Source organism: Ranitomeya imitator, chromosome 7 (assembly GCF_032444005.1).
Source record: "Ranitomeya imitator isolate aRanImi1 chromosome 7, aRanImi1.pri, whole genome shotgun sequence".
Classification (NCBI taxonomy): domain Eukaryota; kingdom Metazoa; phylum Chordata; class Amphibia; order Anura; family Dendrobatidae; genus Ranitomeya; species Ranitomeya imitator.
This window is the reverse complement of record NC_091288.1, coordinates 16,110,026-16,132,778: the sequence shown is the minus strand read 5'-3', so window position 1 is coordinate 16,132,778 and position 22,753 is coordinate 16,110,026. Positions and strand designations below refer to the sequence as shown.

At 47.4% G+C, this 22,753-nt stretch overlaps 2 protein-coding genes across 6 annotated transcripts; one reads left to right on the top strand and one right to left on the bottom strand.

The window, feature by feature from the left end:
• The first annotated feature begins 4,722 nt into the window (after positions 1–4,722).
• LOC138646069 (general transcription factor II-I repeat domain-containing protein 2B-like) lies at positions 4,723–5,925 on the top strand. The gene has a single exon (XM_069735538.1). The coding sequence runs from the start codon at positions 4,723–4,725 to the stop codon at positions 5,923–5,925; it is 1,203 nt and encodes a 400-aa protein (XP_069591639.1).
• Positions 5,926–6,777: 852 nt separating this feature from the next.
• ZFAND2B (zinc finger AN1-type containing 2B) lies at positions 6,778–18,320 on the bottom strand. 5 transcript variants are annotated; one of them, XM_069732814.1, is made up of 11 exons: positions 18,278–18,308; positions 16,110–16,194; positions 15,938–16,032; positions 15,727–15,858; positions 15,143–15,294; positions 13,857–13,955; positions 13,711–13,765; positions 12,956–13,032; positions 11,986–12,067; positions 10,946–10,990; positions 6,778–10,790 (listed from the first exon to the last, which is right to left on the bottom strand). In XM_069732814.1, the coding sequence occupies exons 2-10, from the start codon at positions 16,162–16,164 to the stop codon at positions 10,970–10,972; spliced, it is 768 nt and encodes a 255-aa protein (XP_069588915.1). In that variant the 5' UTR covers positions 16,165–16,194; positions 18,278–18,308; the 3' UTR covers positions 6,778–10,790; positions 10,946–10,969. The 5 variants fall into 5 exon arrangements, with proteins under 5 accessions (XP_069588915.1, XP_069588913.1, XP_069588914.1 ...); XM_069732812.1 differs by lacking the exon at positions 10,946–10,990 and having other exon boundaries at positions 18,278–18,320; XM_069732813.1 differs by lacking the exon at positions 10,946–10,990 and having other exon boundaries at positions 18,233–18,278.
• Between the last annotated feature and the right edge of the window lie 4,433 nt (positions 18,321–22,753).

Sequence of the window (22,753 nt, the reverse complement as noted above, 5' to 3'; positions counted from 1 at the left end):
ACAAAGATGATCCGGAACTCGAGGACATTGATCGGCAGAGAGGACGCCTGCGCTGACCAACAACCCTGAAAAAAAAGGTGACAAAGCACCGCGCCTCAGCCGAGCAGGCTGGCGTCCGCCGTCACCACCTGCCAGAGAACGGGAAGGAAGGATCTGCTCTGGGATATGAGAAGTGACCTCGGCCACCGGTGGGAGAAAACCGGATCGGACGATGTAGGGAGGAGAAGACCTGTCCCCCTGTGATAGAATAGCCTGCTGAAGAAGTCTTGAATGAAATGGGCGCAGGGAAATCGCTTCCGATGTTGCAACCAACCTCCTCAGGACCTTCATGGCCCATTGGAAAGGAGGGAAGCCGAGAACCTTGGAGCAAGCAAACTTCCCGACGAAGGAGGAATATCTTGTCTTCGGGAAGAAATACGAGGCGCTGAGAAAGAACAAGACGGGACTTCTTCCTGTTGATGAGCCACCCGCAACGGCTAGAGTGTAGGGGGAAGATGGATAGACTTTCAGGAGCCTGAAACCGAAATTCCTGAGCCTCCATGGAAGCGATTACTGAACGAGGGGATTCCATCCTGAAGTGTCTCAGACGAAACTTCTTGTACCGCAAATTGAGATCCAGACTGGGACGAACCTTGTCGTCCTTTTTCGGTACAAAGAGATTCGAAGAGAAGCCTGAGAGCTGTTCCTGTTCTGGGACGGGAACAATTACCCCGGATTTAAGGAGGGAAACAATGGCTGTAAAGAAACCCGGGACTAGAGCGGGGTCTCTTAGCGGTCAGGATTAGAAGAAAACGATCCCGGGGCCGTGAAATGAATCCATTTTGTATCCAGAGGATACAAGTTCCCTGACCCATGCGTCCTCTACTGAGGAGACCCAGACATCCCTGAGGAAGAGGACACGGCTGCCCAGCCTGGGAAATGGGCAGGGGTCTAGTCCGAAGAATACCTTCTTCTCTTAACGTGCCTGTGGCCTCTGCTGTTGCGAAGAGGAATCTGATGCCGCGAAACTACGAAAAAGGCCGAAAAGACCGAAGTTGCCGCCTAAGGGGAAGTAGGCGAGGTCTGGAGAAGGGGACTGGTGCCGCCAGTGGCGTCCTTAATAATTTGGTCCAGCTTGGAACCGAAAGGACGTGAACCTTGAAAAGGCAGGCTCGTAAGGGACTTCTTTGATGACTCTTGAGCCAAACAGTGCGACGGTTGGCAACATTACTGGGCGCCTGTGCGGCAGAAGACGCGACGTCCAGGGAACAAATTATTCCCCAGCGTGAGTAATCTGGGTGGCAAGTTCCGCCAGCCGGCCTGATGGAGCTCCAGCTTGAATGCCCCAACGGAGTTGTTTAGCCCCTTCGGATACAGACTTCGAAACCTAAGTGGAAGCAAAAGCCGGGCATAGGGATGATGCGGCAGTTTCGAAAGCCGACTTCACGAAGGATTCCATGATCCTATCGATGGAATCTTTCAGAGCCGCCCCACCGGACAGCGTAAGGACTGTGTTGTTGGCAAGTCTAGCAGCCGGCGGATCCACAGGGGGAGAGGTCGTTCTCTAATGCCTCTCATTCCGGTTGGCAATGAGATCCGGAGGAAAGAGATATGAGACTCCAAGACGCTTGCCTCTTTGAGAACGTCTGGTTGAATTTGCTTTTTCTCTGGCCAGAAGCTCCTCGAATTCAGGATGAGGAGCAAATAACTTGGGAGGTAGTTTAGACCGTCTAAACGAAACCGCCTGATCTGCGGGTTTCGTAGAGGAATCTTTGATGCCACAGGTCTGATTGGTCGCTCCAATGAGGCTTTGAACCATATCCCTCATGTTAGCGATTTGGTTCAAATCCGGCCCCAAATTATCCTCCGAAGGCGCAGAGAAAGCCTCGCCTGACTCCGGGGGGTGGGGGAGGGGGGGAGGGGAGGACCACAGAGGACCGTGGGGCGAAATGGACCGAGAAGAGAACTCAGACCGGCGTTCCTGTCTGGATCTTTCGCAGCATGTATTAGAAGTCTCGGACGGAGCTTCTTGCGACCCGCTGGCTACTACGGAAGTCTGCGGGGGCAACCGATCTAGCACGGACACAAGGGTCTGGGACACCTGTGTGAGATCCGCTACTGATAGAGACAGAGAGGAGGCCTAGCCTGGAGTGGGGACTTCGCTCTGAGGCGGAGCAGCTGGGGGGGGGGGCTCCTGGGCGGTGAGCATAATGTGGGTTGCTGCAGGCCTGCCTGAGAAAAAGTAGGAGGCCGGAAGCGACCTCCCTTAAAATTAGACCGAACGGGCCCCTGAGGAAAAAATCAGAAGGGGAGAGTATCAGTCTGTGGTGCAGAGCTACTCACGGCAGACGCTGCGGTGGGCATAAGGCGAACACGCAAAGTGTTTGACTAAGGCAGAAGAGGGAGGACAAAAGCGACTTCCCTTAAGATTTGACATGGCGAACGAACCCCTGAGGAATGCCAGAAGGTTAGGGGACAGGAAAGCAGAGGAAAGTGTCAGTCTGCAGCAGAGCTACTCACGACAGGTGATGGATGGAAAGCTGCACCTCATTATGTCGATGGTCCTTAACGCAGGGGTGCAGGCAGACAGAGCAGACTTCTGGGACACTCTTCTGTCCGGGACCGGCTGCAATGCTGAGCCGCAAGGGATGAGGACGCCAGGCTATGCGCTTTGAGGAGCCAGCGCAAGGCGGTCCTGGTGCCGAAAGCAACTTCAGGGGCGCAGGAGAAAGTGGGCGGGGCTAACCGCCAAGATGGCGCTGGTGGGCGGAGCTCACCGACTTGAACCAGTCGGGCGGGAGATGTAAGGAAGGAAGTGGCGGAGTCGCGGCCGGAAGTAGGCCCCGGGTGAAGCCGGGGCCTAAATTAGAGGCCGGCAACCACCAGTGCAAGACCGCGGCGCCGGAGCTGTGCGCCGCAGGTAGGAAGCGGCGCGGCAGCCTAGGACAAAGGCATCGCGGCCGCAGAGAGCGGCTGGAGCAGTGCGGCTGCAGGGGCCCGATGCGGCGGCCTGCAAATGCCGCCGCGCTGGCACAGATGGCAGGGGAGCCGCTAAGGGCAGCTGGAATCGTACGGTCGCAGGGGCCAGAAGCGGCGCGGTAGCCTGTAAAGGCCGCCACGCTGGAACAGGAGGCAGAACGGCCGCAGCTATGGAAGCGGCGCGGCAGACAGAAAGAGCACGGCCGCCGCGCGGTAAAGGGATCTCAGCCCGTGAGCGCAGAAAAAAAAAAGGCCCCTGCAACTGCGTGCAGCTGCCCGCTTGCAACGGGCGACGACCAGTGGGATCCCCCCCTTTGAAGATCTGTATGGGATGGGATGGAATGGGGAAAATACTCACCTTAAACATCCCACGCCGTTACTAACCTGAAGAGGAATGAGACGTCCAGGGTGCTGATGGACGTCCTCGTCTCCGCGACAGGCTCTGGTGGGCGAGTGGGTGGGGGATGCAGCCAGGACCGGACTTCTGAGCACGCTGGTGTGCCAGGATCATGGTCCTGCTAAGGGATCTATGAGGATACGGGGTGGCAGTACACGCCGTACTCATAGTCCGCATTGTGGGAGTACAGGTGTGACTGTTCACCCTGTATCCCTCCAGAAACCTGTAAGAAAACAAAGCACATTGAGGTAGATAAGGGTCTAATGAAAGACCCGTGTCCACCTCCTACTGACACTAAGTTAAAACTGAATATCCTACTTCCTGTCGGTGGGGTGTACACTGCAGAGGAGGAGCTAACTTTTTTATTTGCATAGTGTCAGCCTCCTAGTGGCAGCAGCATACACCCATGGTTCCTGTGTCCCCCAATGAAAGGCGATGGAGAAACAAATATTACAATAATTTTTTGGTGGTGTGAACACCTAATATCAGCACTGTATTGTGCAGGCCTGGGCAAGATGCGGCCCGCGGGCCGCATCCGGCCCGCCTGACGGTTGTAAACGGCCCGCCGCCCGCGGCACCGCTCGGCTCCCCTTTCCTTCAGCCACACCTGCGCCTGTGCGCCCTGCATTCAAACTCCTGTCCGCTGAGAGGCGCTGACCGCCGCTGGCACTTCCGCATCAGGGAAGCGCCAGCAGCAGGTGACGTCCCTCAGCGTGACACATGCTGCTGCTCTGCTCCGTTGCGCCGGACGCCGGTGTTCTGTGTGGCACTGCAGCGCTGTACTGAGGTCACTTGTGGAGTCGGACGGTGCCGGTGGTCGGTGGTAAGGGCACTGGGTTATCTGCTCCTCAGTACTTGCGCACTGGGTCATCTGCTCCGCTGTATTTGGGCTCTGGGTTATCTGCTCCTCAGTACTTGTGCTCTGGGTTATCTGCACCTCTGTACTTGTGCACTGGGTTATTATCTGCTCCTCAGTACTTGTGCACTGGGTTATTATCTGCACTAATGAAATCTGGACATTATGGGGGCACAAATGAAATCTGGACATTATGGGGCCACTAATTAATGAAATCTGGATATTATGGGGGCACAAATGAAATCTGGACATTATGGGGGCACTAATGAATGAAATCTGGACATTATGGGGGCACTAATGAATGAAATCTGGACATTATGGGGGCACAAATGAGATCTGGACATTATGGGGGCACCAAAATGAATGCCCATCATATGTATCATGTAACCCGCCCGCCATAAATTAATAGTACTCATGAAGAAAAGAAACCTTGCAATATTTATTGTATAAAACTGCATTTTCTCCTTCTGCAGAGAATCGTGACTCCCATCAGAAGAATTAGCCCTTACATATGTCTGCTAAAAAAAGAAAGATTGATGGAGAATGCAGAGTTTTTAACAAGGAATGGACTTCTAAATATTTATTTACTGAAACCAAAGGCAAAGCTGTGTGCTTAGTTTGTGGAGAGCAAATAGCTGTGTTTAAAGATTATAATTTAAATCGCCATTACGAAACAAAACATGCACAGAAATACAAGAACTTGACAGAGGCAGAGCGGGCACGGGCATCTGAAGATTTGCTATCAAAACTGCAAACGCAGAAAAGATTTTTTACAAAGCTCCACGCATCCAGGGATGCAGCCATCAGGACAAGCTTTGTAATATCCCACAAAATTGCTAGAAACAGTAAGCCATTCTCTGATGGGGAGTTTGTGAAAGAATGTTTGGTGGACTCTGTAGCAATAATTTGTCCTGAGAAAAAAGAAGCATTTTCACATGTGTCCCTCTCCAGGCGAACCGTAACAAGACGGGTAGAAGACATTGCGGGGAATTTGGAGTTGCAGCTTAAAAACAAAGTTGATCATTTTATTTTTTTTTCCCTGGCTCTGGACGAGAGCTGTGATGTCCGTGATACTGCCCAGTTACTTATCTTTGTACGCGGAATAACAAATAACTTTGAGATGACTGAAGAGCTGGTAGCTTTGCGATCATTGAAAGGTACCACGAAAGGGAGTGATTTGTTCACCGAAGTAAATGCATCCGTGGACAAACTGGGCTTAAAATGGAACACATTAGTAAGTGTTATAACCGATGGATGTCCAAATAAGACAGGGAAAAATGTTGGACTTTTGAAGCGGATGCAAGATAAAGTGAATGAAATAAACCCAGAACAGAAATTGATATTTTTGCATTGCATTATACATCAAGAAGTGCTGTGCAAGTCGGTGCTACAAATCAGCCATGTTGTTGATGTTGTAACTAAGACAGTTAATTTCATCAGGGCAAGAGCACTGAATCACAGACAATTTGTTTCACTGTTGGAGGAACAAGAAAGTGAACATAGTGACATAGGCTACCACACAGCTGTGAGGTGGCTCAGCCTTGGGAAGGTGCTTAAAAGAGTATGGGACCTGAGAGCTGAGATTCAGACATTTTGTCAAATGAAAGGCAAAGACATCCCAGAGTTCTCAGATAAGCACTGGATAGCAGATCTGGCCTTTGCCATTGATGTGACTACACTAATGAATGAGCTGAATACCAAGCTGCAAGGCTAACCTTCGGCGCGACGTACCGATGCACGTTGTGAAAATTTTGCACGACGTGGGCAGCGGATGCAGTTTTTCAACGCATCCGCTGCCAATTCTGAAGTCCGGGGAGGAGGGGGCGGAGTTCCGGCCGCGCATGCACGGTAGAAAATGGCGGACGCGACGTACGAAAAAATGTTCCCTTGAACGTTTTTTCGTGCCGACGGTCCGCCAAAACACGAAGCATTCAGTGCACGACGGACGCGACGTATGGCCATACGTCGCAATCTGTCGGCAATACAAGTCTATGGGGGGGGGAAAAAAAACGCATCTTGCGGGCACATACAGGATCCGTTTTTCCCCAAAACGACGCATTGCGACGGATTCAAAACGACGCAAGTGTGAACGAAGCCTTACCGAGTACTCTCACCTCTACAGACACACAGTACGGCATCTCTTGTTCGGTCAGGATAGTCATTCACAATGAACGTGCACAAATACTCTAAGAGCAGAGTCCAGTATGTACGACCATCCCCACCAATAGTGTCGTCCTGAGGAAGGAGTCACTGACAATAAATAACCTTTCGATTTAATCATTTTGTCTTTGGATCTTGGAATTAGCAGCACATTGGAAATCCACCATTCCTGTTTGTAGATCACGAGTTTAATCCCCGCCGATAGCAGCGATATCTCTTATCGGCTTAATGTAATTCGTTTTTGTGGATACTTTTCCTCTCATTACACCTTCAGGACTGTTCCCCCTTCTTGGCAGAACCACATAATGTAATGTACTGTACACATCTCTTCACATTTGCTGGACGCCATCACGTCCAATTATTACTAGAATAATATTAAATTATGAAGAAAGACACGAAAAAAAGCTTTACATGAAAATTCATCATTTATTTGGTTTATAAATTAAAATAACCGGAGGAGCAGACTTCTGTCTCACAAAAGTTTTTCCTCCGAACGTTACAAATTGTCACAGTATTAATACAACCTGCGCCTCTCGGCAGTGTTACAACCTGAGGAAACAACGTTTCATGGGAATTACAGAGAGACTTCAGCTGAACCGCTGCCATATCTCAGGCTTTGGCTTCTTTCACACTAGTATCGGAATCTCCCCGTCGCAATGCGTCGGGGAGAGATTCCGATGCTAGCGTTTGCTGCACTGCACAACGGAGGCAGCGGATGCATTTCTCTGGCGCATCCGCTGCCCCATTGTGAGGTGCGGGGAGGTGGGGGCGGAGTTCCGGCCGCGCATGCGCGGTCGGAAAAAGCGGTCCGTCAGGAGCAAAAAACATTTCATATAGCGTTTTTTGCTCCCGACGGTCCGCCAAAGCACGACGCATCCGTCGCACGACGGATGCGACGTGTGGCAATCCATCGTCAATACAAGTCTATGGGGAAAAAACGCATCCTTCAAGCACTTTTGCAGGATGCGTTTTTTCTGCAAAACGACGCATTGTGACGGATTGCAGTTAACGCTAGTGTGAAAGTAGCCTTAAAGACATTTCTGTTCTCAAAGTAAACATTTTTGCAGTCACTCGATGTGGCTACAGATTGAATCCTGACAGTGCGCAATAAGCTCACCTCCCTGATGCCAGCTTGTTGTATAGTTGCGGTCGTGTGCAGAAAAGCAACTTTTCCTGCTTCTTTTAGTGCTGTATTGAGAAAAATAGTTGGAAAGCTCGTCGGCACGTGACCCGTACAAGTGATGGGCACTCAAGCTGATAACTGAGCGTAATCCTGACAGTGCGCAATAAGCTCACCGTCATGATGCCACACTGCTGCTAGCTTGTTGTACTGTTGCGGTCGTGCGCAGACGAGCAACTTTTCCTGCTTCTTTCAGTGTTGTATTGAGAGAAATGGATGGAAAGCTCGCCGGCACGTGACCCGGACAAGCGATGGGCACTCAAGCTGATAACTGAGCGTAATCCTGACGGTGCTCATGTTGCGTACTGTCAGGATTTGGCAATCTGCGGTCACACAGAGCGACTGACTGCAGCAATACATTTTCAACCTGAAAAAACCCTTTAATGAAGTTTTTATAATTTCATTTTTTTAAGAAAAAAAATCAGATTAGTAGTGCAGGATGGGACCAGCTGTGAGCTTAACAGTCATGTGAGGAAGTCTGGTTGCTACAGATAAACTGCCTAATAACTACTCGCGTTTGTCAGACAGAGTTTAACAAGCGTCTCTGATTATTCTGATCTTTGGCCCAAGGTCCAACTCGTGAAGTACAGGAGGTCGGCCAGGACTCACAATAGCCATTCATCGTTGCTCTATTAATCAGACTTTTTTTTGTAAAACTATGGTGACCACAGGAATAAGATATAGGTGCGTTAAAAACCCACATATGTGATCACTATCAGCCTCCTGCTACCTAAAAGCCGGACTGGGTAACATCTAATCTCAAAACGGACCCATGTTGTAAATGATTTCGCCAACTGTGAACATGAAAAATCTCAGATAAATCCTTATAAATACATATATTACAGGCAGTAGAAGACAACATCTGCCCCCTGTGATATAAAGTAACCATTCTATATAGACTGGAGTAATAGACACTGCCAGAGCAGAGAGAATGGAGACTACATGGGTAGAAACGATGATGAGGGCTCCGGTCTGCGGCTCTTCTACCGTTGTGAAGCCATGATATCAGCGCGCCTTCTTCCGTAAAGTGTCTACGTTTTGGATGCCGAGCGATCACGGGACTTTTTTCTGTCGGTTTCATTACTACATGTAGTTCTAGGTGCTGTAGAATACACTGCCTCTCTGTGCTGCACAGACTTGTTTTAGATCAATTAGGAAATCTGCCCCATCATTCGAAAAATGTATTTATGGTAAATTGGGCCATTTATTATCAGAAAATGTAGTGGAGGTACGAAGACAAGACATTTCTCAGTTCTTATACAGATCTCCGGCACACAACTGAGCGTTAGAGGGGCTATCGGGCACCGTCCAGAGCCGCTCGCATCCACACTGGGAGTGAGTGGTACCAAAGTCCTTATGTCCTGCAAACCTCCACAGATGGGCCCAATTGCTAAAAAGTAACCCATTTGCTGTATGATCTGGGAAAGCTGCTCTCTTGTACCCCAATCGGATTGATAGGCCACAGCTTTTACTCTTCAGCTTCACATGCGGCACAGTCAGTGCCCACTACATCCCTCCCCTCTCTGTACAGACACTGAACCGGCAGCGGGTGCGGAAAGATGCAAAGTCAGAACCAAAAAGAAAACACAATTCTGCTATCATTTCTGAAGAGTACAAGTAAAATAAAATATCTGCGATTACTCAGATTTACATGTCGATCACATCCAGATGAACAGAACAAAAGACAGACAAATGGGAGAGGCATATAAAAGTGATTTCACGATCCGCAGGACATGGCGGTAACGTTAATGTCCTCCGTATATGATGGAATTCTCCAGTCTTGTGTCAATAAAGCTTAATCTCCGCCAGAAGAAAATCTATCCTAACCGCCTATTCTCACACAGCTGCGGTTTGTTGCAATGTATCAGCGTAGGTAAGAGCTATTAGGGCAGAAAGGAGGTTTGTGCTGCTGTATTGTGCTCACAGGGGATTGCCGGCAACAAGCTGCAGCTGTGTGAACACGACCAGACCCAGGATGGGAGTTTGTAGAGCTTTTATTTACAAGAGACTGGAGAATCCCTTTAATTCCCTACCCCTCTCCCATCTTTTTGCCAGTTAAGGAAAAAAAAAATCTGCATTTCTAAAAAAAAAAAAAAAAAAAAAAAATAATAGCACCACATAGATTTCTACCCACAGCAGAAATGAGTTGTTTACCTACAACTCTCATGATGTCCTGTAAATGTGGAGCATGTTGAGACTTGTAGTTTCCAGGCTATTATATGACGGGGTGTATTAAAGGAGCACTCAGGATAGCACAGGTACCGGTGTTATGTCTGGTGCAGGGTCTGCAGGGGCGCAGCATGGCGCAAGGACCCCAACCACGCAGAACCTGCCTAGACATTACACGGGGGTTATCCTGTGCCTCGAGTGTTCCTCTAAGTACCAGGAATGGAAAAAGCGTAAATGTGAAGGAGAGAAACAGAATTAAAAGTGACTTATTGAGTAATGTCTTTGGAATTAATGAAACTGAACGATGAACATAGACGTTCTCCTTCTGCAAATCTTATACCTTCTTCAAGAGTAACTCCGATGAATGGTGCCGTACGCCCAGGTTCATGTTCAGATGTGGCAGATTTTTGTGCAGATTCATAGCCAAAGACACAGCCGTATTTTCGTGTCCATATTACGTACACCAGAGCCGAGTCCCCATGACAATTTTCCCCAGAACAGCATGGGTCCCGGCCACCGGGCTCAGTACGGACCTACGACTGGTCCCACTTAAGATAATAGGGTAAAGCCAGGATTGTTCAAGGAAAACCTGCCTTAGGGACTGTTCTGAAGAACATTCTCATTCTCAGGATCAGATCCCCCCCCGATCATCCAGCGATGGTATATGCCACTACTTTCTGATGTGGGAACACCCCTTTAATTTTTCCTCTACATTAGTTTGGATCAGTTTCCTCCATGATATCTCAAGTACCTGGCAGTAGACTGGAAATTCCCCCAGCGAGAAACCTGAGCGCAGAACTGGGCCAGATAGAGGATCCCATGTAGTCTTTAAGCATCTGATGTCCACCTGTGAAGGTCGAAACCCCCCAATTATAACGATTCAATAGTTGCATGCAAAACGCGGTCCATGCCTGCCATCCTGGAGAAATAAGAGAGGCGCTGATTGGGTCATGATTCTGCTCGCAGTCCCTGTGCTCGGTCACGGTGGTCCATGTGCTGGGTCACGGGTGGTCCGTGTGGCGCTAGCACATATTGCAGGTGCTCTGTTTGGCATTGCGACTCGTCTGCCCCTGAATTCAGACATTACAGATTTATTTAGTTTTATATCAGCCGAGTGTCAGAAGTTCAGCAGAAATGACAGCAGGAAACCAACAGAGAATATACAAGGTACAATAGGCTAACACGCCGTTTGTATATAAAATATTATATATATTGTTCCACTTACCTGTGCTACGCGGCACGCAAAATCCTAAGTGTGGCGGTCAGAGCGCTGAAGGGAAAAATATTTGGGAAAAAAATGTTTTTCTTTCATTGGAATTGGTTTCCTTTTTTTCACTTCTGAGGAGTGTTGGTCTATTGGTACCTTGTACATTGTGCGGTGAGCGACTATATGCACATTATACTAGATGGGAGCAAAGCAATGATGATTATGTATGGAGGATGATGGCACACAGGATGCCTCGCTGCGGTCACCTCCAGTGACTATCTGCACAAAGCGACCATGTCCCCTGCGTAATCACCACGGCATGCTATACTGGAGGGATGATGACAGCTGCCCATCTTAGGCAGCAGAATACATGTGAAATGTTCATTTATTTTCACATGGATGAAAAAAAATATATAAATGCTTGAGGCTATGTGCACACATTGCGGATTAGGCTTAGGAATTTCTGGTGCGGATTCTGCCTCTCCAGGCAAAAAACGCACCTGCGGATTTGTCGCGTTTTTTGTGCGGTTCCGCAGCGTTTTTTTGTGCGCTTTTGCTGCGGTTTTTACCCCTGCGGTTTTCTATAATGGAATGGGTACAAAAACGCTGCAGATTCACAAAAAAGTGACATGCTACTTCTTTTAAACCCGCAGCGTTTCCGCAGCGGATTTTCCGCAAAGTGTGCGCAGCATTTTTTTTTTCTCATTGATTTACATTGTACTGTAAATCAATTGCAGATCTGCAGCGTTTCTGCACCTCAAAAAACGCTGCGGATCCACAGAGAATCCGCAGCGTGTGCACAAACCCAAAAGGTGTTTTCATTTCATTTCCTTCAAATATCATAAAAGGGGTATTCTCATTGGAGATTTATGGCATATCCTGTGGATTTGCCATAGATGTTCATAATGGGGCAAGCCCCGTAAACTACAAATAATGAGTCCCGATGATTTAAGCGTCACTCCGAGCTGAATGGCGCCATGCATTGCCCTGCACACAGCAGCATGCCCGTGTTAGGTCTCTACATCGCAGCGTGATGACTCTTGCGGGTTTCTACTCACCGCCTGCTGCTGCTGCCGTCTGTATTCCTCCTCGCTGGCTGATAGCGCTCGGGCTAGAGCCAAATCCTCCTCTTCCTGAGAGCTGAGAGACAACACAACACCAAGTTACTGAAGCAATTAATCCCATTAGGGTACAGTGTCATCAACGTAGCGCAAATTGCCCACCAAGAGAAGTAGACCAAGAGGGGGGTTTTATGGGACCCCCATCATTCAGATCAAATGTTTCTAGGGTCTATGGCTTCTTTACTGCTTGTGCTGTGACATCCATCACTGCCTCTGCTACATGCACGTAGTACGGGTGTAAGCAGTGATGCAACGGCAGCAGCACTCCCCCACAACCAATGCAAGGCCAGTCGGATCCCACCGATTTGATACCGATGGCCTATGAATACTGTATCACAGAAAGAAACAGACCTATTACGAAATATGCTACACCTATCAGCGAGAATGGAGCTTTGCAGTGGAATCATATTTAAAGGGGATGTCCAGCATTAGAAAAACATGGCAGCGTTCCTCCAGAACAGCACCTCACCTGTCCATTGGGCGTCTTGTATTTTAGCTCAGCTCCATTCACTTCACTGGAGCCTTGTTGCATTACCATAAACAACCTGTGGACAGATGTGGCGCCGTTTTTTGAAACCTATCTGCCCTGTTTTGTTTTTTGTTTTATTTTGGAAAACTCCTTTAAGCCTTTGCCACCTTGATGATCATTCTTCAGTGATGGCTGCTTTGTAATTCGATGCATGGTAGTCTAAATTGCATGAAAAAAAAAATAATCTGAAAACAAACCACGTGGCTCAGACAGCTGATATGCCACCCTGCTTTACACTGCAGCTCTGCCTGCTCAGATTGGTTGCTGAGCACGGCAGAAGTCGCATGCACAGAGAATTTCCACAGGACAGAAGGTTATTAAACACCAAGCAACCAGTGAAAAAAAGAAGATTTCTCGGGTAAGTATAAATCACTCTACCTGTGCTGCGGAGTTGCATTCTGCGCCGATTCTGCAAGCGACATTTCCAAAGCCCTCTGTAACGCCTCTTCTTCTGTCTGACAGAACGAGATGAAGTCAGAAATTGGACGAAGCGGTGCAATAAATCATCAAACTTAAAAAGCCCCAATCGACAGTCAACGCTACAAGAATTTTAAAGGGAATTTCTGGGGAGAGACTTTATAAAGTGTGATAATACATTAGCCACAACTCACTGATAATATTCCTTGCCAGTCCCTGGCCTCGGTGGTCATGTGCCGTACAGACCAGCGTCACTGCCGAGGCCGGTGATTGGCTGCGTTAGCATGTAACAGACAGGGAGCATGGAATGAGCAGCTCAGCAAGGACGGAAAATCGGAGTTATAATTATATTATCACTTTGCCGGTTATAAAATCCCAGAAGACCCCTTTAAAGTGCACTTATTGCTACATGAACCAGCAGCATAAATAAATTAGAGCCTGATTTATATACAAAGTCATAAGTCATTGGAAAAGAGCACAGGCAGCAAGTAAAAAACCTAATCTGGTGCTACCACTAGAGGGCGATGTGTACACAAGTCTATGCAGGAATTGCACATAGATTGCCCCCTAGTGTTGCATGTAGGGATTGCATGAAGGGATAAGCGGAATGGTGCTTTGTACTAGAGAACTGGCGTATTCTAGTGTGCATTTATGCTTTATGCTGCTGGGTTCTGGTCGTTACATGATACGACCATCTGGAAAAGCAGAACACTTACTAATCCATTCTGCAGAGCGGCTGCTGCAGGGGGATTGGGACTAGGAATGCTTGCTCTGAAACACAGAACAAGAGATTAAAACGGAAGCAATTTAATCAAAGTCAATGCAAAAACACATCACCCCATACCTCCCGTCAGTCCCCCACCTGCTGTGCTGCGGCTGAGGCGCCGGCCTGGCCACCGTGTGACTAGACGATGCTGGGGCTTTGGAAGAAGAGGCCTGAGACCTGAGCAGAGCGGCATGCCTGAGAAACAGCAGAAGATTTATCTTACTCTCTGCCATTAAAGGGTTTGTCTCATGCTCTGTCTACACCAGTGCACTGCGCCCTCAGACCTGTTTTACAGGAGGGGAGGGAAACTTCTGATGATTGACAGTTCAAACCCGCAGTGCACCGCTGGACCGAAGCAGAGGCAGCACCTGAAGAGCGCTGGGGCGTCGACGATGGAGGGATCCAGCTAGCAACACAGCAGAAGTTACAAGCTCTACAGCAAAGAGCTTGTAAGAGCAGTACTCCTTGCCTAGGAAACTGACCACCTCTCATATACTGTAGCGGTGGCTGGTAACCAAGGCAATGATCAGTAAACCATAAAATTATTTTTTTTTTTAAAGAGGTAAATTGCTGATTTTTTTGTTTTTACAAACACTTTTGCAATTTAAGCCATTTAAGAAGTTGAGACAACCCCTTTAAGGGAATTAGAAAGCAGTGAAAGGGGTTATCCAGAATGTGTGATAGGAATGGGTTAAATGGATTGGATCCCCTCCCTCTCCGATGCCGCCGCCTCAGTTGTCCTAGGCAGCATCGACTTGCTTTCTGCATTCATAAAGTATCGACATCATTCAAGTGATCACTGTAGTAAGTCACCAGCAGCGAGTCAGGCCTGTGATTGCCTGCAGTGGTCACATGAATGATATGCCGGAGATGATAGGTACCCTCGATGGACAGTAAAGAAAGTTATTAATCTTTTCCACCAGACTCCATACTTTCCTAGGATTAAGTCAGGCATCTTCTTGGATTTAGTGCATGGAGACACAGGTCCTAATTAGTGATGAGCGAGCGTGCTTGGATAAGGTGTTATCTGGGCATGCTCGGGTGCTAAGGGAGTGACTTCGGCGTGCTCACATAAAATGTTAGATGCCACAACTGCATGTTTCCCGGCTGTTCGACAGCTGCAACAAATGCAGGAATTGCCTGTTTGTTAGGACAGCTGTGAGACATGCAGCTGCGGGGACTCGTACATAGTATTAGGAAGGAAACTGTGTTAGCACCCGAGCATGCTCAGATAACACCTTATCCGAGCACGTTCACTCATCACTAGTCCTAATGCTTAGACCACTAATATGAAGGAATCTCGTTTCACAGATGGACAGACGGCTTCTTCGAGCCTCACAATACATTTCTGTGCATGCACATTCAGCCCAGTATGGACTCACCCTGCCCGGGAGATGGGGGCGCTTTGGCCTTTGCACTCATGGTCCAGCGGATGTCTGTGCTTGAGGCAGAAGTTCCCATGGCAGTCTTCACAGATCACTTTCATCAGCTCTTTCTGCCGACAGCCCGGCTTCCCGCATTTATTAGTGAATATCTGAATATGGACAGAGAAGTCTCCGGTCATGGATGTAATCATGAAGAAGGACAAGAAGGCTGTCGACTATGTTATGCAAGGGATAAATCTCGACATATGAGAATCGCTTTGCAGGACCCTGGTCCCGAGGCCACGTCGGTAGTCCGTGGCTGCCAGACGGGGGCCCTCAGAACAGCCCCTACCTGTCGGCATCCTATGCGTCTGTTCAGATTAGCAGGCCGCAGAGTCATGTGTGCATGACGCCACAGTGATGACGATCGGAACAGGAGCTGGGGATTCCAGCAGGCAGCGCCACTCTAGTCAGCAGGTCATTTCTGGTATTGCAGCACAGTCCCATTTAACGCACTAGGGAGTGGTGGGCCCATCCTAAGGGAGGACCCCCAACTGATCATGAACATTTCTCCTTCCTGCAGAGATCCATCTTCTCCTCACCTTGCGTTTCTGCTGAGCTGGGTCGGACTTGCAGTCACGATCAATGTGTTCCCCAACCACGATGTCCGGAGTCTGACCTCTTTTCACTGGGATTGGGATGTTACACAAGGGGCAAACCGGGACCTGCACGTCCTGAAAGACAGCAGAGGTGATAAAACGACCACACGGGAGACGTCCATGATCTACAGGGTGGATTATCCCGTCTTGATACCTTCTTGTACGCTGAGCTGCAGTTATGGAGGGCGTACGTTACGTGGTCTTTGCAGAAGATTTGCTCACAGGCGTCACATTTGAGAGGTAGAAAGTCTGCGGGATGAAAAGACATAGATCAGGTCCAATTATTACTTCTATTCCATGGTCCCCGTCTCCGATTTTCAGCTTACCCAGCTGCTTGCAGGTCGGCTCTGAACAATGCTTCCCCAGGTCTGGGAACTCCATGGCGGTAGTTTCCAAAGAAGTAAAAACCGTCTGGAAGTAAAGAAAAGAAACAACATGATAAAGGAAGCAGAAGAGAACGGCAGACATCGCTGCAAAGAAAAGGTGATCACGGGTAGAGACATTACGGAATCTATGTCCCAATGGAAAGTGAAGAGACGTCACCCCCTATGCCGGCCAGAGAGGGGCTGGACAGCGCAGTCATGGATCCAGGAGTTAAATATTTGGAGCCTCCAGCTTCCTCCGATCACTGGTGGCTCCTGCTGACGGATTATGTGGCTTGTCGGAGGCTTCCTTATAAGCAGGGGTTGTCCAGTTGGGGCCACATCTTTACATTTTACCACCCAGAGTCGAAATAACCCCTAAATACTGAAGAATGATTTCCATAGAGCCAATTTTTGGTGCTAGGTGAGAAGCACTGAGGACAACGATTGGGAGAAATGAACCCCCCTGGGTGCAAAACAAAAGTAAAGCATGCAAAAGGGGTGAGAAAAAAAAAGAACAAATTGTGGTGCAGACCTCTGCTGCTGAGCCCGGCAGCTTCCTAGGCTCCGCAATGTCAAGACGTCACTTTCCCCGTGCACCATTTCCTCCCCCGATACCGTGTAATATTCTGCCTGCAGCTCATCCATTTACTGGCTTCTATTCACTGACACGCAGCGTCCGGCTACGTCTGTCTGTCTCAATCCCTTCAGCACGTGGAACATTTACATTTTTATTTATTTCTTTCTCCCTTCGTCACACAGACACTCACGAGTCGCAGTTTTGAATGACGTCATTCAATTTACACCATAATGTGCCAAAAGGCGTGAAAAAAATTCCCACTGTGGAGAAATCCTGGAAAGAAAAAATTATTCCGAGATTGTTTTTTTGGGGGGGTTTGTTTTCCCAGCATTCATTGTGTGGTCAACACAACATGGCAGCAGGATCCTTCAGGTCATTACAACGACGGCAATACCAGGGGTTTGTTTTTTTAAGATTTTGGGGCCAAAAAAAATAAAAAAAAAAGTTATAAAAACTTTGTAAAAGAAAAAAATAAATGTGGTTTGTGCCGGCCTTTTCTAAGCCTCGCACTTTTGGTTATTTTCCTTTATTTTTCTGTGACGAGCTGAAGTTTTTATTGGTTCAGTTTCTGCATTTGATGTTAGATCAATTTTTATTGCAATTTGTTTCAAATATGCCAATTCTGGTGTTTCGTTATTTTATCTTCTTTTTAGGATATTCACCTAATGGGTTAAATAACTTTATATTTTCACAGATGGGACTTTTACAGCAGGCGCAGGACTGAATACGTGGTGTTATTTTTTAATTGGAAAAATGCGGTAAATCAAACTAATGTTTTTTTAAAAAAAAAATAAAATATATATTTGGAAAAATGGGGTAGATTAGGCAATTCAGACTTATATTTATTTTTTTTAAAGTATTTTTACTTTTCACTTTATTCCCGGCTCTTATTAATATTATTTATTATAATTATACTTCTATAATAATTATAAATATTATAAATATATAATATATTACAAATATAATTATACTTATTGGACAGTTTGTGCTTTATGTTGCAATTGTCCAGTAACGGATAGAACATGACGGTCTCCTGCGATCCCGGCGGCCGCCCTGAACGTCCCCCCCATTATCAGGGCAGAACATTTACTAATGTCGGCAAATGCTTCTCTGGAGGAGGCGGATAGAAGTCAGTGAATGGAAGAAGGAGCCATTATCGGCCATTACTGGGGCCGGACACCGATTATGGCCGGAGAGATCTTTAATAATTCATGTAAATGAAGGTTTATCCAGACTGGAGACAACAGTACCGAACCCTCAGCTGTGAGAGCTGTGCAGTTTACATGTGTCCCATTCACTGACAGCAAGCAGAGGGACTGAGGAGATTGTCACAAAGTCTATGGTGAAGTTACAGGAGTCAGCGGTCTGCTGTCAGGATACAACCCTCATCATTGCCTGCACAGAGATCACCCCCAGCCGGCGGTCTGCCATAACATGAGGCCCCACCCCACACAGGGCGCATTCCCGGGGTGTTATCACCTCTCCGGACCCCCAATAATCCCCTCACCCTGTAATATCCCGATATCACACGACTACACCCGATACTGCTCACCTGAACCCGCCTGTAGCGCCAGACATCCGGAAATCACGTCACTTCCTCTCCGTTACCCTGGAGACCGCAAGCTTCCTCCCAGCGCGGACCACTCATTGGCTGCACAAGCTGTCAATCAGAAGAAGGCGGGACTATCGGCCATCTTTGTACACCCATGTGCCCAGTAACTACGGAAGCCTGGATGGACGGGCGAGTTGTTTTGACAGAAGTTCATCATGTGATGGGCGTTGTGTAACTTGTGTGACTCAGTCTTTTGTAGGGCACAGTCTCCTCGCCAAGGTTCACAACCGTCCAGAAATTTCAGGACAGTCCATAAAATATAAGGAACTTTTTTGCCCTGTCAGTAAAAAAACAAAACAAAAAATAAGGTGACCGTGATATTCTTGAAGCTAAAGAAACTTATGGTAATTCAGTTTATTTTGACGGTAATGATCTTGATTTTTACAGTGATTGCAGCTGATGTCATCATATCAGAATTCTGGGCTGTGGCTGCGGATCACACACGGTATCATCAGAAGGATTTATTATGGTTTTTCCAATGTGTCTGTAAAAGATATTGTCTGTCCGGGGCCTGATCTGGAATTGTAGAGAGACAATAAAAAAAATAATGAAAACTTCACAAATTACTAATTAAAAAGGGGGGGGGGGTTGAGGATTTAAATTCTTGATTTAGCGATTGTCGTCTCTTTTTCATGTGTTTCTATATCAGCAGCGGCAGGAATTGCTTCTTATCCAATGATCTGTTGTCCCGTGTAGCGAACATTGGGAGCAGCCGGCTCCTGCGGCCCCTCGGGGGACAGATTCCCAGTGGGCGACGCTGCACTTTCTTGTTTTTCTCCACCTCCCAGGAGCGAGAACGTTTATTCTTCGGTCAGTCTTTATTATAAGAATTTATGATCTCTAATTCTAGTTATTGAAAAGTGAACGCAAAATAGTATTTTCAATTTTTTTTTTGTGGGTTTTCTTGTTCACCTTATGGGGTAAATAGTATGATATTTTATTAGTTCGGACAAGATGGCACGCAGCGAGATTCCAAATGTTACATTTAGGGGAGACTGGAAACTATTGACACAACTTTTATATTTTTTATTTTGTGTATATATACAGTTGTGCTCAAAAGTTTACATACCCCGGCAGAATTTTTGCTTTCTTGGCCTTTTTTTCAGAGCATATGAATGATAACACCAAACTTTTCCTCCACTCATGGTTAGTGGTTGGGTGAAGCCATTTATTATCAATCTACTGGGTTTTCTCTTTTTAAATCATAATGACGACACAAAACATCCAACACGTAAGGAAAGTCTATATTTCTGGGGCACATACACAGACCTCACATACAGCCTATGGAAATCATAGAACAAACGCGGCAGCACTCACCGGTCCTGTAGTCAGAAGTTCCTTTATTCAAATGAGTAGAAAAAACATCTTCACGGCTCAGGGAAACAGGGCAGTGAGAGGAGTGTGCAGAAGGAGACGACGGCCGTTTTGCGCTTGAAACAGCGCTTCTACGGGTCCCGTAGAAGCGCTGTTTCAAGTGCGAAACGGCCGTTGAGCTCCTCTCACTGCCCTGTTTCCCTGAGCCGTGAAGATGTTTTTTCTACACATTTGAATAAAGGAACTTCTGACTACAGGACCGGTGAGTGCTGCCGCGTTTGTTCTATGATTTGTTATGACTTGATCTCTCATTTTCACGCGAGCACCTCCGTCTATGTATTGGATTACCAATGACTGAAAGTCTCCATTTAGCGTCTTTTTGGATTCTGCAGCTGTGCAGCTCACTTTTTTCTTTTTGTTTCATCACATCCAGCCTGTATTACTGGGAGAGACCCAGATCTCACATCCAGCCTGTATTACTGGGAGAGACCCAGATCTCACATCCAGCCTATATTACTGGGAGAGGCACACAGACCTCACATCCAGCCTATATTTCTGGGAGAGGCACACAGACCTCACATCCAGCCTATATTACTGGGAGAGGCACTCCCATAAGACATCAAATCTAAAACTTGGATCAGGCTGTAAATTGTATAATAGGGAATCTGAAAATTTAGGTAGGCGTGCAGATTGCATTTTCTGTGTCACCGTTACGATAATGATTTAATGTACCTAAAAAGTCTGTAGTTGAGGCTGTGTGTTACAATATTACTGCTGTAGCTACATACAGTCCATCCCCTCATCTGCAGCTGGTGAAGGTGGCTCTACTTCTGGATATAATCCACCCAGCAAATTGCATTTCATTGCCAGCAAATATCCACGAAAGGATGGGAGGTATTTTTGTTTTGGGCCATGTGTCTAAGCTCCGAGTCTCTTTAGACAGGATCTATTACTTTTTCAGTTTTAGATTTTAAACACCAAGGTCAGCGGTGAAGTGTACATTTTATTTTTCTGTCTGGGATGGATCAGTGTCATGATGATCCTGTGCTGTAACATGCACTGTGATAATGTGTAGTTACTTAAAGCCCTGAAAAAAGCGTTATGCAAAGCAGCACTTTGCAAAAATAGTGTTTCAAAGAAAGTCTAAATGTGAAGATTCCATTTACACATGGAAGAGACCTGTCAATCACCTAGAGCAGCGCTAGGAAGAGCCGGCCAGGGCAGAGCCGGACTAGTCTGATCTCCGGCTGACTCTGCCCAGCGACACTCTAGTAATGGACAGGTCTCTATCACGTGTCAATAGGGTTAGGTCTGTCAATCACCTAGAGTGGCGCTGAAAAGAGATTCAAACCTGTATTTTCTCTGAAACACCGGAGCATTTCCGAGAATAATGTATCTGGCTCAGATTCATGGCATCTCTGGTTGAGGCAGCATTAATCGCCTGACAGCTTCTCTTTAATACCGGGACAATGTAGAGAGAATTAATGAAGGCCTTGTTTCTCCATATTTTGCCTCCTTTACTTCTTAGACAGTTGGAGCTTGTGCCGCTCTACGTTCCAGCTCTGCCTAGATATCATTTCCTCATATTGTTACACAGCTGCGGTTATTACGCTCCTGTGTGATATGTAATAACTAAGATATTTGTGTAATTAAATGGCTTCATAATCAGATATAATAAAAAGTTCTGCAAGTTTCTAATAGACTTTTGTGTTTCAATATCCAAACATTTTCGAGCTCTCGGCTTACGATCAGTGCCTTAGAGAACCGGTAATCAGGATCAGGCATCGAGGCGCGGTGCTGCGGATTTCATAGGTTCCTTCCCTGTAGAAGTCCGAATCCTCGTTATTCATTAATCACCATTAGAAGTCTTGGTGTAATTAGCCGTTTGTGCATCAGGGTGGGCCTGTGGGTAGGGTCTTTTTCTCAGCCAGGACCCCTCAGTTGCCTCTGGTGTAAGTATCTACATATTGTTTAAAATTCCTAGTTGGCACCATCCTAGCCACAGGCGGCACTTGCGCAGATCAATCTGTGTGCAGACGTAAAATGGTGCCAGTGTTGGTGCATGAGCAGACTGAGATCATGGCTCAATGATTTACCAACCTGCACATGCGCCGCCACCATTTTACCGAATATGAAGATAATGGCACAGACAGATGGCCGTATTTCTCGAATCGCAATCCTCGGACTGACCGTCTGCTCTCCTGACCTGAGCATGACAGCGACATAGAAATACATCACGCTGTCACACTCAGGTCAGAAGAGCCGACTGTCAGTCCGTGTACTGTGATGAGGTCACTACACGAGAAATACGTCAGTCTATCTGCACCCTGTGTAATCCAACAGATTGATAGCATTCAATAAAACATAAGACTGGTACAAACAGCAGCGATCAGATAAATATGCCTTACCTCTCCAATTCGGTGGTGGTCTGACCTGAGAATAAGGTGACCACAGTAATGTTCTAGCTCCTGATCTGTTTTACCGTTTTTCTTTGCGCAGTGGCGTTCCCGACAACCTATTGTATGAGAACTATGTATGCCCTCATCATCTCCCGCCTCGATTACTGCAACATCCTCCTCTGTGGCCTCCCCGCTAACTCTCTTGCACCGCTCCAGTCTGTCCTCAACTCTGCTGCCCGGCTAATCCACCTCTCTCCTCGCTACTCCCCTGCTTCTCCCCTCTGCAAATCCCTCCACTGGCTCCCAATTCCCCAACAAATCCAGTTCAAACTACTAACACTAATCTACAAAGCCATCCACAACCTGTCCCCTCCCTATATCTCTGAACTAATCTCCCGATATCTTCCGTCACGTAATCTCCGATCCTCCCAAGACCTCCTACTCTCCTCCACACTTATTCGTTCCTCACACAACCGCCTCCCAAGATATGTCCCGAATATCCCCCATCCTCTGGAATTCCACGCCTCAACAGGTCCGATTATCCATCACCGTCAGATCCTTCAGACGGAACCTGAAAACACATCTCTTCAGGAAAGCCTACAGCCTGCAATAACCATTCTGCCCCCCCACCAACCACCCGAGCTGCTGCCTCACCACCGCCAGAGCTGCTGCCTCACCACCACCAGAGCTGCCGCCTCACCAC

Excerpts from the sequence above, each read along its gene's own strand:
- LOC138646069 (XM_069735538.1), top strand. The coding sequence starts at position 4,723 with ATGTCTGCTAAAAAAAGAAAGATTGATGGAGAATGCAGAGTTTTTAAC.
- ZFAND2B (XM_069732812.1), bottom strand. The coding sequence starts at position 16,164 with ATGGAGTTCCCAGACCTGGGGAAGCATTGTTCAGAGCCGACCTGCAAG. Across the intron at positions 15,859-15,937 it reads GCAGCTCAGCGTACAAGAAG|GACGTGCAGGTCCCGGTTTG; the intron begins GTATCAAGACGG and ends GCTGTCTTTCAG. Across the intron at positions 15,295-15,726 it reads CAGCTCAGCAGAAACGCAAG|ATATTCACTAATAAATGCGG; the intron begins GTGAGGAGAAGA and ends GTCCATATTCAG.